This window comes from Portunus trituberculatus, chromosome 20 (assembly GCF_017591435.1).
Source record: "Portunus trituberculatus isolate SZX2019 chromosome 20, ASM1759143v1, whole genome shotgun sequence".
In the NCBI taxonomy this organism is placed as follows: Eukaryota; Metazoa; Arthropoda; class Malacostraca; order Decapoda; family Portunidae; genus Portunus; species Portunus trituberculatus.
The window spans coordinates 5,527,501-5,540,000 of record NC_059274.1 but is presented as its reverse complement, the minus strand read 5'-3'; the positions used below and the strand labels follow the sequence as shown (position 1 = coordinate 5,540,000).

General features: G+C 38.1%; 1 protein-coding gene across 7 annotated transcripts in view; it reads left to right on the top strand.

The window, feature by feature from the left end:
• Nucleotides 1-12,500, top strand: part of LOC123506743 — a 36,304-nt gene that overhangs the window by 7,029 nt on the left and 16,775 nt on the right. For 6 of the 7 annotated variants that reach the window (XM_045259029.1, XM_045259025.1, XM_045259028.1 and 3 more), the window contains 3 exons: nucleotides 4,676-4,769; nucleotides 5,484-5,654; nucleotides 11,313-11,459. In XM_045259029.1, the coding sequence (XP_045114964.1) occupies nucleotides 4,676-4,769; nucleotides 5,484-5,654; nucleotides 11,313-11,459 (412 nt within the window). The remainder of the gene's footprint in view (nucleotides 1-4,675; nucleotides 4,770-5,483; nucleotides 5,655-11,312; nucleotides 11,460-12,500) is intronic. The other variant, XM_045259030.1, reaches the window with a different exon arrangement.

The window sequence follows — 12,500 nt, the reverse complement described above, 5'->3', positions numbered from 1 at the left end:
AGACTCAGTGATCAAGTTGTTAGTGTCGTGTCAGTAGAGATCGCTGCAGGAAGATGAGATATAGACTCGTATTCACAAACACTTCTGTGCCTCACCTTCACTATTTCAAAAGGTTATATTTAAATCTACACGAGTTTTTTAAGGTATTTTTACGGTTCTAGAGGCAGAGTAACAAGATTTCTGCATTACAAACAGTAGAAACACTCTTGAATATCCCGCTAGTCATCTCTGTGGCCTTGGAAGATAGTTGTGTTAAGAGAGCAAAGTGTTTCTGAATACTGGCAATATAGTGAGAGAAGAGAGGTGGGGATAGGTAGCTGTGGCTCGAACCGGGACTACTGCTGGATTACTACAACTGCTCTTACGTTCTTAAATGAAACAACAAGTGTCTCAGAGTGATTGGGAGCTAAATTATCAAAGTATCATAAGTCAGTGGTGTGTCCGAGGAAACTGGCTCTCCGCTGGTAAAAAGGAAGAAATCAGGAGAGGAAAGAAGTAGTGAGTCTAGAGGGTTAGTCAGAGAAGCTTATGATTGATTTTAAATTTAGTAAGAGACTTGTCCTGCATCTATTAGTCTGGTCAGTTATTACATGTGGAACCCCAAGAAGACACGTGTGTGGGTTATGTTGTGATAATAATTTATAGCTAGTGTTGTTCTCTCTCTCTCTCTCTCTCTCTCTCTCTCTCTCTCTCTCTCTCTCTCTCTCTCTCTCTCTCTCTCTCTCTCTCTCTCTCTCTCTCTCTCTCTCTCTCTCTCTCTCTCTTGGTTTCTATAATGTGTGAAAATCATTAGTGTTTTTGTTTCACTACTTTTAATTTCTTCCTTTGATTTACCTAATTTGCGGCCAAGTGTTATTCATCGTTTTTAATATCACTATAATTTATAACCTAAACCTGAGGTCTTAGAGGAACCTTGATGTCACACTTCGCGTCTCGCTCTCTTTGCAACCACTTCACCGATCAATCACCACCCAAATGTCCACAACCGATCACCAGCCAGCTATATAACGGCCGGTACTCACTGACTAATTGAAGAAGGGAAGGAGTAGGCGGGAATATCCATCATGTTAATCAAAGCGTGGGTGGCGTGCGCGGAGGTGAGTGGGAGGAAAACAGGTGGGTGGAGAGGAGTGGTATGCAGGTGGAATGTTGGAATCCAGCATGATCCTGTACGTGGGTAATGAAGATGTGGCGGTAATGCATCATGCTGGCAGGGCGAGCTTGCAGAGAGTGGTGCGGAAATTTGCCAACTCAAGAAGGAGGGAATGTTAAAATGTGAAGCAACGTTGACTGGAAGCCCTTTTAGTGATGGACGATAAGGTTAGGTTGATTTCTTGTTTCTTTCTTCATTCAGTCGCTTATTATGATAGCCAGAAGAGAAAATTAAGTGAGATTTGGCTAGATCGAGGAGAGAAAAAAACAAAGCAAAGTTGAGCGGGAAACTATATCGATGGACGCAGTAAGATTAGGTTATTTTTTGTTGAGGTTTTCATTCATCGCATCTCTGTCATCAGTATCATTGACTAGAAGGGAATACTCGCAAAAAGATAAATAGTTAGAATACTCCCAATAGTACGACTTTCATGGTTAATTGTATTTTACCTCAAGCTGCAAAAGACAAGGAATCTTTTTCACTTTATCAACTGTTGCATTATTTATCATACAACGTTTGCTATGAGGTATTCGTTGAAGGAAACACATTAACACCTTAACGAATTTGAACCTTATATAAAGCAAAAAGAAAAGAAGACATAATGACTAATAGTTTTTTTTATGTCAACGCAAAAGAAAAAAAAAACTTAATAATAATAATAACTCAGATCCAGCTTTCGTATTTCACTTTTTGTTCAAGAAGGAAATTATATTCTTTATCTCACATATTTCTAAGTTCCTCTCTTTTTTATACTCTGTAAGGGGCGTGTGGCATCAGTGAACTCCTCTCTTTTCTGTACATTGTAGAAAGATGCATAGGACATAACACGCTTGCTGTATCAATCTATTCACTGGTTGATCTAGTTGGTTAGTTTTATTCTCTCTCTCTCTCTCTCTCTCTCTCTCTCTCTCTCTCTCTCTCTCTCTCTCTCTCTCTCTCTCTCTCTCTCTCTCTTTGTAATTTTCTTTAGTTGATTTTTCATTTCTAAGTTGATTTGTCATAGTTTTTCATATTCAGTAGGTTATCGACCTTAAAACTTAGATGAACAGCCTTTAAGGAATTTAGAGTCAGAATAAATCTAAGTGTATCGAATGTGGTAACCCTTGTATTAAGGTTATGTTGACAGCACACTCACAGCTCTGTATTGCTTGAGAGGAATACCTGATGATTCTGTATTCTTATTTTGTTTTACTTATATGTTATTGTTAAAGCGCCGTCTGAGCTGCTCCTTTCTTTATTTCTTGTGTCCTTTGTGTGTGTGTGTGTGTGTGTGTGTGTGTGTGTGTGTGTGTGTGTGTGTGTGTGTGTGTGTGTGTGTGTGTGTGTGTGTTCCCCTACTACATCACATGCTTACCTATTTCTCCACCTCATTCTACCTTAGCAGAAACCTTTCTCTGGCCAAAGCTGTACTTCCCTGCACCTTCCCCGCTACCACGTCCTCCTTGCCAGACCTTTTCACAGCTAACACACACACTGCCCACTGCTAGCAAGTCACATTAGCGCCAAGATACCCTCTTTTCGATACTGACAATCCTTCTGGGCTCCTCCCTTTTACTTCTGATCGATTCCTTGCGGGTCCTCTCCGTGAAAGTAGGAGTCAGACAGCCAGCCAGCCAGCCAGCCAGCCAGCCAGCCAGCCAGTCAACCAGACCACTCATAGACTACCTTGCCCTCCAATAGCAGCACGTTGATCGTCTGTGTATGTCATTTGTTAAAGGAATTGTATCGATTACCCCACGTTGTATGACTGAGAGATTCACGCTGTTATTGATCGCCAGCGAGAAGCAGAGTAGAGAAAACTGTTTACTCCCTCCTCGCTCTTCCCCTTTCTTTCTCTCTTTTTTGGGCTCTCTCGTGGGAGTTATGCAGTGAGTGTGTTTTTCTTTGGTTTGTCATGTTATTTGTGAGGTTTCCTGGTGTGTTTCATTGTATATATGTCCCTGAAAGTGGATTTTTTTGGTGATGCATTATATTGTAGTTTACGGTTGAGTCACGTTTTCTGATACGTTTACCTGGGACGTGTCGGGAGTGACTACAGAATATGGTGTTTCGCTCCCTCTCCTATTTTCCCCAGCATTTTCCAGGCCTTTTCCTTCATTTTCCTGCTTTCTTATTGTGTTCTTCTCAGTTTCTTTTTTAGGTTTCTTTCCAAGAGTCTTTCATCATGGTTATTTTTTTTCTATCGTTTGTTAATCATTTTGTTTTTCAGTTGTTTCCATTCCAGTTCTCTTTTGTACTTTTTTTTTCAATCTTTTCTTAAATTTCTCTTTTTTTAGACATATTCCTCAAGAATGATTTTTATTCCATGCTTTATTTTTAGACTTTTCCAAAAATGGCTTAGATTTTTAAGACTTCATTCTTTATTACTCTGTCTTACTTTTTTCTTTAATTTTTTTTTCCGATTCCCAGTTGTTTCTTAACGATATGAAGCTGCGTTTGTCATTTTGCTTGTGTTTTCTTTTTTTTCAATCAAATCATCTATGACTTTTTCGTTTCTATTGACTTGGTTGATTTTGGGAGGGTTTCAATTTTTTTTTCTTTTTTCGTAGTTATTCCTTTATGTTTCTCTCCTTTCCTTTATCTTAAGTATATCCCTCAATTTTTCTATTTTTTTGCATTTTTCCAGAGGAGTTTTCACGTATTTTTTAATAGTCTAATGTACTATTTTCCCATTATTCATACAGTTGTCCTTTTTTTTTTTACCTGCCTTTATCATAGTTACTCATTTAACAGTCCGACCATTGATGTTGATAATATGAATCTCTAATAACATGTGTGCTAGGAAGTAGAAATGTTACTCGTTCTTCTACCTAAAGTGACAATTTCCAGAGCAAAAACCCTTCATTCCTTTTCTTTATGACTGTATCAACTCCAATGTCATTTAGTATCGTGGTTTTCGTACATATGATTCACTTATTATTAGTTTCTTTTCATACATTTAGTAGTATTGATTTACATCAGATTTCATTCATTTTTTCTCTGTTTTATGTATATCTGATGTATTAATACAAACTCGTTTATCACGGTTTCTTGTACTTAACAGTGGTCTGTCATTATATATATTTAAGTTGTTTTTGTTGTTGATTTCATTATTGTTAATACTACTATTATCATTATTATTATTATTATTATTATTATTATTATTATTATTATTATTATTATTATTATTGTTATTATTCCCTCTCCTATTCTCCTATTTTAATATGTCAAAAGTCTGAGGTTAGGAATATTTCAACACTCCATTTTATGTACTGAACACAACACCAGATACCATCTAGCAAAGCCACATTAACTAAACATATTTCCCTTCTGTCACATAATGTTGCAGTTCTTTATCATATTACAGCTCTTTATATCCCATTAGTAACATTACGTCTCATTCATCCAGCACATTGACATGTTTACCTAAGATCATTAAGTACTTTTCACCAACACACCCGAGATGCTCCACAGAGTAGACTCCTTTGCCCTCTCCCTCTTCAAGTGACTCCTGCCGCCTTCTTACCCTTCTTGTCTCCGCAGGGTAAGGGGAAACGCCCATATAAGGTATGGGACAGCGGGCGCCAGGTACGGAAGGGGCTCGTCGTAGCCAGCTTCAACGAACTCATAGAAAAAGGTGAGTTATCTGTTTCACTGTTGATTGAGACAAGATTCTGTAATCACATACCATTCTCATACATTTCTGATTATCAATTCGATTGTACCTTTAGATATTTAAAAGTTCCTATTTGCAGTATGAGTTTGACTATCTTCATCTACAATTTTCCTATTGGTTATCACCCATCAGTGTAATCCGTAACAGTGCAGTCGTGGTCAGAAGTCTAGTATAATTCCTTTCTCCTATTTTGTTTTGCATCATGCATGTCATACTCAAATTTTGGTATCCTCTGACACCCGCCCCTCCCCCTGGCAAATCTTGACCACTGACAACTTATTAACACATCACACGACTTATGGTTGAGAGAAAACGCAAAAAAAGAAAGATACTCAGCCTCTCACCATGACTGCACCATTGTTAATCACTTTTTCTTTATGAATGATGGACACTGCCCTACAAGAAAATTGAGGTAGAATAGATTAAGAAAAGGAAACCACTGAGATGCCAATCCTAAAAGAAAACAGTCAGAGGGATTATTCAAAGTTAGAGGATAAGTGTCTTGAAACATCCGTTTTTAAAGAGTCATAGGAAAGGGGAAAGACAGATGCAGGCAGGAAGTTCCAGACCTACCTGGGATGAAAGATTGTGAGTAGTGGTTGATCCTTTGTTTGTTGTTACCTTGTATGTCTGTATGTCCTTCCTTGTCTAAAGCCTTTGGTGTTCTCTCCTCAGGTCGCGAGAAGCTCGAGTTGGGGGAGGTGAGGATAAAGGTTGTGTTGGAGGCAGATGGAACGCAGGTCGAAGATCCAGAGTACTTTTGCACCCTGCCAGAGAATACAGTCTTCCTCTTACTCAGGCAGGGTGAACATTGGTACCCAGCGGGAGTCGAGGTGCTCAGACAAGGTAGTTACCGCTCTACTTACTCTCTCTACTGACTACTTTCGCTGTCTGTGTCTGTCCTTCACTGTCTCTTCTTTTTGTTGTCTTTTCTCTTCTGTTTCCTTCGTCATTGACTGTCCACTTCACCGTCCAGTCTTGTTTCCGTCAGTATGTCCTCGGTAGTGTCTTCCTTTCCTTATGAACGTTTAGATTACATAGTTAACTTAGCATCTATTATTACTATTGCCATTGATATCATTATTTCTATTACGAATGCTATTATTATTATTATTATTATTATTATTATTATTATTATTATTATCATTATTATTATTATTATTATTATTATTATTATTATTATTGTTATTGTTATTATTATTATTATTATTATTATTATCATTATTATTATAGTATGATTATTATTCTCATTATCATCATCATCATCATTAATATCAGTAGTAGTAGTAGTAGTAGTAGTAGTAGTAGTAGTAGTAGTAGTAGTAATAATAATAATAATAATAATAATAATAATAATAATAATAATAATAATAGTAGTAGTAGTAATAGTAGTAGTAGTAGTAGTAGTAGTAGAAGTAGTAGTAGTAGTAATAGTATTATTATTATTATTAGTAGTAGTAGTAGTAGCAGAGTTATCATCATTACCATTATTTACTAATACTATTACAATTTTTGATAGTTATTCATTTTTAAAATTTCTGAACACTTGGCTTTCAATCCAAACAACGAGTACAGATCATCCTTTGATATAGAGCAGCTGGCACGTGAAGGAGTAAAGACACAAATCTTTACTGATGGATGAAATATTCTAAGACTCTGCTTATTAAATTGTTTGTAGATTTGTTTACCAAATCAGTCTAATTAGTCACTAATCTGCTTCTCTCGCCACGTGTCAGCGTGACGTTCCCAGTCTCGCCCGGCACGCGGTGTGCTACGCCTTGCCTAGGCTTCACCAGTCGCTATTATTATTATCATTATTATTATTATTGTTATTATCATTATTATTATTATTATTATTATTATTATTATTATTATTATTATTATTATTATTATTATTATTATTATTATTATTATTATTATTATTAGAGGAGGAGAAGAACAGGTGAGGAGGTGAGTTTATTCCCGACTAGTTTCGCTGTATATGCTTCTTCAGGGGAAAAAGCATACAGCGAAACTAGTCAGGAATAAACTCACCTCCATGCACTTGTGTTTCTTTTCATCTCCTCCTCCAACTTGTCTGAATGTCTGAACATTATTATTATTATCATTACCATTATTATTATTGTTGTTATTATTACCTTTATGTATCATCATTAGTGTTATTACTATTGCTTTACTATTGCTGTCTATACTATTACTTAATGAATAGAAGTCTTGCTGAACTTGGTAGTGTTATGTATCTTCGTGATTTTATATATATATATATATATATATATATATATATATATATATATATATATATATATATATATATATATATATACTGTGTTTAGCGTTAGAGGTGTGAGTTGAGGTAGTGTTCGTAAATGTGTGCACCGCAGAGTATGGCTGCACATACTCGTACCATTATGAAGGCAACAGTGGACCTGACCCAGTAGTGCAGGACAGTACGTTATGTTACCATCAGTGACCATTACTGCCATTACCATACACCAGCAATACCTAAGTCCAGGATCGGGGCTCAGCCTGACACCCCAAACACAGCCGTGCTCGTAAGTGGCTCAAGGTGTGCAGCCTAAACAAGGTGCTGACATGTCTTGTTCGTTGCTTACTTGTGTGTAAACATTGCTTCTCATTATGAAATGTTCACTAACAGTAAACCCGTCCATCTTAATATTCTAACCACCTTTTCCTTGCCTAATTATGTGTCCTATTGCTAAGTGGTGATATATCATATAACTTTAAGTAACAAACTCGCGAAATTTTAAATAATCATAATTAAAGTTTCCATATTGCTACAGTATTAACTACCTTTCTGCCTTCATACGTGACTTACACATTATTTATCCACTAAATGATCATTGTTTTCCATTTTCACGCCCTCGACCTGGGCGCTGAGCAAGCCACACCCACACCACACCCACACTCGGCCGCCAGGGTGAAGTCAAGTTAACTTTAATCATTGTATAATTTCCGAACACACACTTTCCTCACTCTCCTGCATCACCTTCAAGTGTTTGCCGTGAGCTTTTGGTGCAACCCTGCCTTCATTACCAACACACACACACACACACACTCTCTCTCTCTCTCTCTCTCTCTCTCTCTCTCTCTCTCTCTCTCTCTCTCTCTCTCTCTCTCATAAACCTAGATAAATCAATGTAATAATTTCATGGTATGCATATAATTACTTAACCAATAACTAAATGCTGTAAGGAAATAATTTCAGTATTCTAATTCCATCATTTGTTATTTTGGTAAAGACCAACATGCAACACTACGGTCAAAGCAATAGCTTTAGTATTAGCTTACACACACACACACACACACACACACACACACTCACACTCACACTCACACTCACACACACTCACACACACACACACTGGCACAAGCAAAGAATAATTCAAAGATAAGCTGGATGCTTATAAATATGGAGACAGGACAGCACCAGTATAGCTCTTTTCCTGTAAAAGACAACGAGGTAAATACAGCTAGGTACACACACACACACACACACACACACACAGTCGTTGAGAGTGCCGTGCCGGGTACGCGGAGGTGTTGACGCCAGACAATTACGGCGTGGGCGGCACACGTCCCTTGCCATCATTGCTGCCGGTGCGCACCTCGTAGGGAGTGTTAGGGACCCCTTGCCTAGAACTTAACTAGATACACTTGTGGACCAACTGTTTCTGGCACGAGGGTAAGTAACGTCAGTTGAGTTTTTGTGCCGAGAAAGGGAGAAGGCAGCCCTCGGTCTCCAGCCTACCTGCAGGTAATCACGAAGCTTCACTCACACTCAGTATTTGCTCTAAGTAGCGTTGATAACATAAGCATATTTGACTACTGATTCACTCCCTTGAAGGATTCGTTTACCATGACATGAACTGATCCATTTAAATAACCACGATGCCTCCTTCATAGTATTATTGATCTAATTAGAGTAGCTAACACTAACCAGGTAAAAAATTAATCCATTGTGTTTTTATCTCTCCCAATAAACCTTGCATTTATAACTGTTAACTAGATGCTAACTTGTGGTCAGTGTGAGCAACATTATCGTGTTACTGTTGTTACCTGTGATATAAAGTGCCTAGGAACAAGAAGTTTCCATCACCAGTTTATTAACTATCAGGTTTTATAATGTTCAGAGTTATAGTTGTCGTAACAAAGCTGGCTTGAGGTGACCCATTGAGCTTCCTCGAGGCCCTGCTGACGAGTCCCTAATGTTCACCACCTCTGAGGGGTTACAGCCGCCCCGTGCCCTCTCAGTACTCCACAAGCCTGCTCAAGTTACTTGTCTCATATGAATATGTGTATATATATGTACAGATACATATATATACAAACTATAACCACACCTAGTACACACATTTATGTATATACATAGAAACTGGAATAGCATGCAAGCTTCTGCACGGCATTATCTGAATGACATAGATTTACTGTGGTTTTCTCTGACTTGCTTACATCAGTTCTCAACCATTTTCTGGAAGTGGTGCAGATACGAGTTGTTTGTTTCTCCTCGTGTGTTGCTGCACCAAGGCTGTGAGAGCAAGCAGCAGCTGGTACCTGTCAACTCCCCTGCATGCTGACTACTGCCTCATCTTCCTCCTCCCCTGGGCAGACCACTCCACCTGCCTCCACGACCACACGGACAGTAACAGTAGGGTTATCACATCCAGTTCTCATAGTTTGACCTCATCTCTTGAAGGAAGGTGGCCCCATGTTGCGATGACTAAATATTTTATCTGCTGCCACGCTCCCCTCACCCATTAGCCTTACATGTAGTGTAAAGAATCAATGGACTGTTTTCCCCCCTCCCTTCTCAGCAGCTTCTGTTCACGGCACCCACTCACTCAGTCGCTCAAGTCTTGCGTTGGGTGTTCATTCAACTTATTTGCAATTTATATTAATCTAAATGTCTTAAATTTTTTATGAATGTCACTAAACAATACACCTCCCCTCACCGCCCCACACACAACTTTCCATCGGAATTGAGAGATGTCTATTGCATTTACATATTTGCCTGACAATCAATTTTTCATCACCTCTCCGCTCCCCCACCACAGCACAACACTCTCCCTCCCCACAATTAAAAATTACCTTTTTTCGCAACATGAGGGAAATATCACCATAGAAAAAGAGAAAACTGAAAAGCTGGATGTATAACTGGACAACGTGATAAAGATGGACAAACCCTGAGAAACAACGCAAAACTAGACTTATTTTCAGTTGCACACTTAACTTTTTGACTCTTGAGTTTCAGAGTAAAGATGAGAGAAATTAATGGATCTAGTTACATGACAGAATTTGTCCAGGATCTCAGGGTTTGGCCAGAGTCAGACGGACACACAGAGCTACAGTGCTAGTTGGATAGAAGGATCAATTTTACAAGTACTTCCAAAATTCTCTCATTTTATTATTCCTATGTTACTCCTTAAGCCTTTATTTACTCTGGTATTCATTTGTTTATTATCTTACGCATTTGTAAGAGGTGACTTAGAGTGTGATTTACATGTTTTTCCCTAGGTGACCATCCATATAGCACTGCGACTACCTTCATAAGCTTTTGACAGTAAGGTGACGATAAACCCATTAAATGTAGTCCTAAGAGCACAATCTCGGGATGAAGTGAGTTTTTGCGAAGGGGAGAGCTGCACCAAAATTAATAGATTTTTTTTATAAGTTGCTGTACAAGTTTTGAACTCTCAAACCATATAATATGAAGTCACATTTATTTACGACGGATTATTGAAGATAGACTCGTGATACACATCAGCAGTATTTTTGCATGATCGCCTGGATCGAGTTACCTTTCTATTGATTGCATTCATAGTTTCCTTGTTTCTTTATTGTTTTACAAGGTCAGAAAATGAGTGTTCTGATGTTCTATTTTTATGAGTATTCTTGTCATTAGTTTAATTTTGTTATTGCCTCAGTTCTACTATGGAATCTGTTTCCTTGGCAATGCTGCAGTTTAGTTTTCTTTTTTTTTCAACTTTGATACCAAAACTTAGCGATTTTGCAGGTGTTTAAATGTTCTTTTGCGACATTTGCGGATAAAGGTGGTAGGACAGAGGGGCAGACCAGCCACATGCACTGTCTTACACATACCTGTTCTGGACTCGATCTGCGACTTGGGGACGGACAGATAATCATCGAACATTGTCTCTCACAGTAACAAACATGACAGAGGACCATCTCATGATAGAGTCAAGTGTTTGACATCCTCATGAAGAGCAGACGATACTGTTTTTCTTTCTTCATTATAATAGAAATAGAAGGGCGTCATTCAAACTTTTCCTCCTCTCTTCAACATGTCTTTGGCTCGTCCATGAGTCAAGGGCGATGAGACAAATTCTACCGTAGGTCTAGTGATGACTGCCAACAATTCTTCTACAGATAGCGTCTTTCAACAAGAGATCTTATTTGTTACCCAATTTGGCCCCCGTTAGCGCTTTGCTCCTTGAATTCGGTAACGCTGAGCTCTCCCACTCGCAGCCATCACTGCCATTCCCAAGATCGTATGTGAGACCATCTACACCCTGGGCCTGCACGATGAAGCACCGGTGTGGAAGATCATGGACCAGTATGGCAAGATCACCGTGGTTCTCTCCTGGGATCCTTCCCTCCGGGGGGACCGCCACGGTAGGTCTCCAAACCCCCCACTTCCGCCAGTCACACCATCGCGACTCGCGCTCCTCTGTTCTCCACGCTGCGGAGCGTCCTGCAGCAGCGGTAGGCCGTAGCTAGGCGTCTCAGGTATGGTCGGCACCTGTCCGAAGGTAAGTCCTGATGGTCTAGGCAGCCTCCCGGCACAGGTGGAGGCGAGGCTGCGAAGGGCAACACTGCCCCTGGTCAGTACCGTGATTAGACCTAGAAACTGAGATGAAGGAAAGGAGGGAGGGAGATCTACTACGTAGAGTAACGTGGGTAGTCATTATATTTCACAAGGTCACCAAACATGGTAAGTATTGTTACAAAATATTTTCTCGGTCCAGAATTAAAACTTTCTGCTCAAGGTAAGAAACGACCCGAAACCTCGCCTTTCCTGCGTAGCCAGCCTGGGCAGTCTGGCCTCGCGCCTCGCTGAAGCCGCGTAGCCAGGAGCGAGGCCCTGCTGCCGGTGAGGCGAGCAGTAGATGCCCCTCCGGCCCTTGCCAGGGGTCACCCGTCGAGTCTTGCCTAGCACATTTGTTGACGCTCTCACTTGTAAATTCAGTGGTCAAACCAAAACACGACGTTTTTTTTTTTTTTTTTTTTTTTATAATACGAGTTATAGAAAGTTTCTCAGAATTCTGTGTGTGTGTATATATATATATATATATATATATATATATATATATATATATATATATATATATATATATATATATATATATATATATATATATATATATATATATATATATATATATATATATATATATATATATATATATATATATATATATATATATATATATATATATATATATATATATATATATATATATATATATATATATATATATATATATATATATATATATATATATATATATATATATATATATATATATATATATATATATATATATATATATATATATATATATATATATATATATATATATATATATATATATATATATATATATATATATATATATATATATATATATATATATATATATATATATATATATA